This window comes from Leptodactylus fuscus, chromosome 2, assembly GCF_031893055.1.
Source record: "Leptodactylus fuscus isolate aLepFus1 chromosome 2, aLepFus1.hap2, whole genome shotgun sequence".
Classification (NCBI taxonomy): domain Eukaryota; kingdom Metazoa; phylum Chordata; class Amphibia; order Anura; family Leptodactylidae; genus Leptodactylus; species Leptodactylus fuscus.
In genome coordinates, this window is record NC_134266.1 from 115,511,125 (window position 1) to 115,517,124 (window position 6,000).

At 38.6% G+C, this 6,000-nt stretch overlaps 1 protein-coding gene across 1 annotated transcript in view; it reads left to right on the top strand.

Moving 5' to 3' along the window:
• The window catches only part of FOXO6 (forkhead box O6), a 71,359-nt gene extending 68,970 nt beyond the window's left edge, over positions 1 to 2,389 (top strand). The window contains exon 2 of the mRNA XM_075264545.1: positions 36 to 2,389. Within this exon, the coding sequence (XP_075120646.1) occupies positions 36 to 1,412 (1,377 nt within the window). The 3' untranslated portion in view covers positions 1,413 to 2,389. The remainder of the gene's footprint in view (positions 1 to 35) is intronic.
• Positions 2,390 to 6,000: the final 3,611 nt, after the last annotated feature.

The following is a 6,000-nucleotide window of genomic DNA, read 5'->3' on the forward strand; positions in this document are numbered from 1 at the left end:
TTTTGTTCTAAACCTTATTTTCTTTTTACTTTTAGAACTCCATCAGACATAATCTTTCCCTACATACACGCTTTATTCGTGTTCAAAATGAAGGAACAGGAAAGAGTTCTTGGTGGATGCTAAACCCAGAAGGTGGAAAGACTGGAAAGACTCCGCGGAGGAGAGCAGCCTCTATGGACAGCACAAGTGGGAAATTTATAAGGATAAAGGGCAAAGCAGGCAAAAAGAAGCAGCAGCAAGTTCAGGCTGCACCAGAGCCAACAATAGAAGGCAGTCCTTCTTCTCAACAAGCTAAATGGTCTGAAAGTCCCTCTTCACACACCAGTGATGACTTTGATGTTTGGGCTGAATTTCACAACAGAGCCAACACTGTGACAGGTAGTATGAGTGGGAGGCTCTCACCAATTTTGGGAAATGATGAGCCAGATGACCTAGATGATGATGAAGTGACACCCTCTTCTCCGCTTATGTACCCCAGTCCATCTAGTGCCCTGTCTCCTAATGCCCGATGTTCAGTTGAAATGCCACGGCTTGCAGAATTAAGTGGTACTATAGGTATGGGTGAAGGGCTGTCAGATCATTTACTAGATGAGCTCCAGGATGGTTATACTGTCAACTCTGCCGCTGCTCTGCGACAACGCAGTCCAGGCTTTTCATTTACATCCAAGTGCCCGACTTTAAGCAACAGCTCTAATGCTTTTTGTGGCACTGTTTATAGTCAGCCAGCTATGGGAATGATGAGACGGTTACCCATGCAGACAATCCAAGAGAACAAACAAGCTGCTTTCTCTCCAGGCAGTACATACAGAAATTCATCCCTCCAGGATCTCCTCACTGCCATGTCCTATGGACATAAAGAAGGAATTGTGCAAAATGATCCAGGTCTATCCAGTATGCTGGGGCCACAGCGCAACCATAGGCAGAACGCAGGCATGTTAAACAATTGTGACTCAGGACAAGTGCCCTACTCTGCCAGTCTAGTAAAAAGCCACAACCTGTACCACCCACCCACTCTCAATCATCACTGCTCTGTTAACAACAGTGCCTTAGCTAGCTCAAGTGGACTGATAAATTCTGAATCCTGTGGTTTATCATCTATTCCACATCATTCTTACTTCAGCAGTCAAGGTGGACATGGAAGCCTGCTGGAAGGGCCATACCAAGGCGCATATCATCACCATCACCACCACCATCATCATCCCCAAATGTACAATCAGGACAGGTTTCCAACAGACTTAGACTTAGATATGTTCAATGGTACTTTAGAATGTGATGTGGAATCCATCATTCTCAACGATTTTATGGACAATGACGAGATGGACTTTAACTTTGACTCAGCTCTGCCACCACAAGGAGGCTTCAATATGGCTGCCACAGCACAGTCTGCAAATCAAAGCTGGGTACAAGGTTAAATGATAGCCTGTTTGCAATGTTAGGTTAGAGGCATTTCCTTCAAGGCAGTCAGACATAAGTAAATGTTTGGTTGATATATTATATTGGTTTACTTGGGCCTTTCTTCTATGGTATGGTGAATTAATACATTGTTAGATTTTAGAACTAATTTGTGGGATAAAATTATGGTTCAATTCATACTGTCATAATAAAAAGGTCTAAATTCAAATTACATTTTGGTCCAAAGTTTAGACTCCCACAAAGCAAAAAAAGAGTGTGGAAAAGTTGCCTTTGTTTTGACCTTTTTGAGAAGTTTATTCGCACTGCGAGGTCCATTCTAACGGGTGATAATTTGTGAAGTGTTTCTTTTCATGAACAAAGGAATCTCAGTTCCTCTGCACTATGTTAAGCGTATTCATTACAGTGTATTTATTTTGTAATGTCAGAATAGCAGAATTTAGATTCCAATATATCACTTTGTATAAGACATGTCATTAAATAACACTGGGCTGTATATCTCATTACATATCAGTTGAGAGAACATTACCTGGATTCCTTTAAGGTGTGTAAGCCATTCTTAGGACCAGTATACATCTTCTGTATGGTACTACGCGCATGTCCTGTCTGATATTCTTTATTCTTAAGTCCGAACAAGGAGGTAACAAAATATTATCTGCCAGCATATGAACTACTACAGTTCTCATGAAATATGCGTTATCTTTGTGTATAGATTGTGTCTGGTGCTGCAATGAAATCAAATGATGACATACAAAGTTGGTACATGAATGGGAAAATGGTACAGATGGGCATTTGCCAAAGAAAAAGCTTTGGATTACTTTATTATTTGACTGCCACAACACCAATATCTACAAATTTTTCTTACATTAATTTTTGCCGTGTCCATAATTTTTGGCTGAAAATCTTTACATGTATGACCAGGCTTAGGTCTGGACAGTGCCAGACTGGGATATCTAGGGCTAAACCTTAAAGTTGATTATCGGGGCCCACTATACAACTACATTTAAATATTACCTGACACTCATTTACAAATTCTAAAACATCAGCAACATAAATTTATATTTCAGTAGTTTGCTGCTTATCCCTTGACTCTGGCTAATTCTGTCTTGGGGTCTTTTGTGAGCCAGAAGTACTTGATCACACGTACTGCAAAATGATTGGTTAATGGGGACCCTACAATGTGATTGAGAAGATGGGGTCTAGGGGGAAAGTATGCTGGTTGGCCTTACTCTGCACCTAGATGGCATTGCAAATGCCCAGCTTGTCTACAGTATATGAAATCAAACTCTGTAATCCCTTTAATAATCTACCAATGATACTATACTGATGCATAGTCTAGTTGACATGCTTCATTGTATTTAGTGCAATAAGGGTAATGTGCCATGCAAGGGTAAACTGAGGGCCTACCTGCCTCTGAGGCCCACAGTGGGACACCGTCTGAATGATGCAGTGCCATTTGGTAGCACACTAGTTCCAAACATTTTATAAATTACCTGAGGCACTGGTTTTCAGTTTTAGTCTTCGACGTTTTTCAAGAGGTTAGGTTTTGAGCAGAGATGTAACTTGAATCTCCGGGGCCTTAATGCAATATCTGTAATGATGACCCATATAAAAAGTCCTATCTATAATACTCTTATGTTGTAGTGAGGCCTTTTGGCTCACTTAAGCTATTTGCAATTGCTACTCCTGCACCCCCTAGAGCCATGCCCCTGGTTTTGAGGATTTCCTTAATATTGCACACAAAGGGTCAACAGATCAGTAATTTCCATAGGTGTTCCCTTCTTGGGAATTCTTCAAAACATGAAGTGATTGGGGTTCTTGAAAACTGACACCTAGGTTAGAGGATTAACCCGTGTGTAACAAGGATTGTATAAGACTTAAACCTTTAAAGCAAGCCTTCAATGTACTTCTTGTTTTCTGGTCTGCAATCTACTATATAGGTTTATCTCTTCTCGTCTTTTAGAACTAATGAAAATATTTTTAGTAAAGCTGAGTTTATCTTTTGGGGATGTTTATGAGTGACATTTTTTTTAAATAACAGAAATATATTTTTGGGTAATTTATTAAAAAAAAACAAGCAAAAAAAATGGTAGTAAAAATACTGCATCAAAAATATCTTTAAAAGATAAACTCAGGTCAATAACAAAACCATACAGAACAGTCATACATTACATACATACTTTATTTGGTTGGTCGTTTCAATATTATATTTATTACATGTATTACATATAAATTACCATAATAATGCAAGTATCAGATGGTTAGAATGAGGACACATTTTAGTTTCTCTGTATTAAGCACCATGTCTAGACCTACCATGCTTTTACCCATAGAACTAGGTGTAATATGGACACCAATATGTGGCTGAATAATAGTCATCTGAGACCGGTATAATACAATAGCCCTTCTTCTTACATGAACATAATGACAGCTGTTGGCTGAGGAAAATGATGGCCTGATGGACTTAGGACATTAAAGGGTTCTTCCCACCATACAAAAGCTTTAGCAACCATGCAGATTAACCATCTGCACAGTAACTGTGCGCCCTCTCTTCCGAGATCTGCAACCCTATAGCTTCATGAAATGTTCAGCCTTACTTTAGAGCATGTGACTGTCTGTTTCACTACCAGTGCACCTTGCTCGGTGAGCTTCCTAACTCTCCATTCTTCCTAATGGAAATTATTCATGCACTGTACATGCTCGAGGCATTAGGATGGTCCATGTCTTCTTATATCGCCCTGATCTAATAAACAGCTTTGGGGAAGAAAAAGAGAAACTGAGCAAGCTCGTCCTAGATAAAAATGGATATGATGTATCCAGGGGCAACAGTGCTCAAATATAGGAAAGGGGGATTTCAAAACTCTGAGGCTAAGGCCCCATGTAGCGGAACACAGCCAAAAAGCGCTACGGGAAAAACATTGGGTGGAAACACATCACGGTTTTTCCCAAAGTACTTTTGACTGAAAGTCTGCAGTATTTTCCTCAGCATGCTTTATGCTTCAATATTACCTATAGGGAAATCACCAGCGTTTCCATGGGTATAATTGACTTGCTCCGATTTCCAAAAACACGATTTTGGAAATCGTAGCATTTCCGCTGCAGTTATTTTTCTGCAATTTGTGAATGGGATTCTTGCAAATACCATCCACTTTGTGGGTACTGGTTTTTGCCACGTTGTTTCCGCCATGGTCAAACCATTTACACTACGTGGGGCCCTGGCCTCAAAGAGTTTTTTTCTAGTGACATATACAATTTGGCTAAATACATTGAACAGCGATATTTTACAAAGTATTGTTATATAAAATCTGATTGTTCCTTTGGTAATACCCCTTTAAGTATCACTGCTCTCAATAGCACTAAATGATGTGTTTTATATGATTTGATATTTATTAAAAGCTTCCTCTTCCCTAATATTAAACCAAGGAATTGACTGAAAATGGCCAGCGTGCTAACCTTTGGGATAACAATTAAAATACATTTTGCATTGCATAAAGTTGCTCATTATGGTGCTACAGTTTATATAATGGTTAATGATATTTATTATACTCTCTAGTTGACAAGTATACAGTCTAAGGGTATTTCAGAAATTTCAGTAAAAACAGCCATACTTTGCATAGTCACTAATTTTCATTGATATATTGGAAAATTAAACCAGTGATTGATATTGGCACCTTCTCCATTGTTTGCTGTAATTACATAAAACTCCTCCATGATAATTGTAGATTGTTGGTGAATTGTACCAAAAGTGGACCCCAACTAAGTGTAATATGCTTTATATATTCTTAACAACACTAGATATGAAGTATCATGGTATACATACTCTATGTAAATTGCTGAAGATATTGATGATAATACGAACAATAAAATGGCATGGAAATGCGCAGAAAATTGATGGAGTCATGGTTAATGGCCCATACCTGGTGAACCATCAGTATCAGTGACGTGTACATTTTGGTGCCATTTTTCTGTTGAAGCACTTCTCTTTATATGTGTCCCTAGCCATTGACGCTATTACCAATTTAACAGCTTTTATTTGAAACCAACAATTATCTATGATAAAATACATATACCTTAACATATGCTTTTTGTGGCGGATGGAAACCTGGCAGATGTTTGCTAAAAAGACACACTTACCATATGTCTGTCCATTTGAAGTCTATGGACACTGTATACTACGTGATATGTTTTTTCTGTTCTAGATATATACTGTCAATTGTATAGAAAAACACGGTGTATAATTATCCTTTTCGGCAGAGGTCACACATCGGCTGCAGCACTACCATTATTTGGCTGTGCGTTCGCATCTGTTAGACCCTCCATGAACCAAAATTACCCGTGAGTACTCTCTGCCTTCTGTCCATAAGTCTCTAGAAAGGACCAATGAAATATTTGGGCAAAAGAAAATAAATGGTTTTGCTTATGGCAACCTTTCCATTTCCTGTTCATACATAAGTACTCCTTGGGAAATACCACTATTTTCAATAACTAAATTTTATAAATGAGGCAAAATGTTTCTATGTAAATGAAATGCCATATATGATATGCCATTGCCATGCACTTTAATGCTCTGTGTGTGTATATATACATATA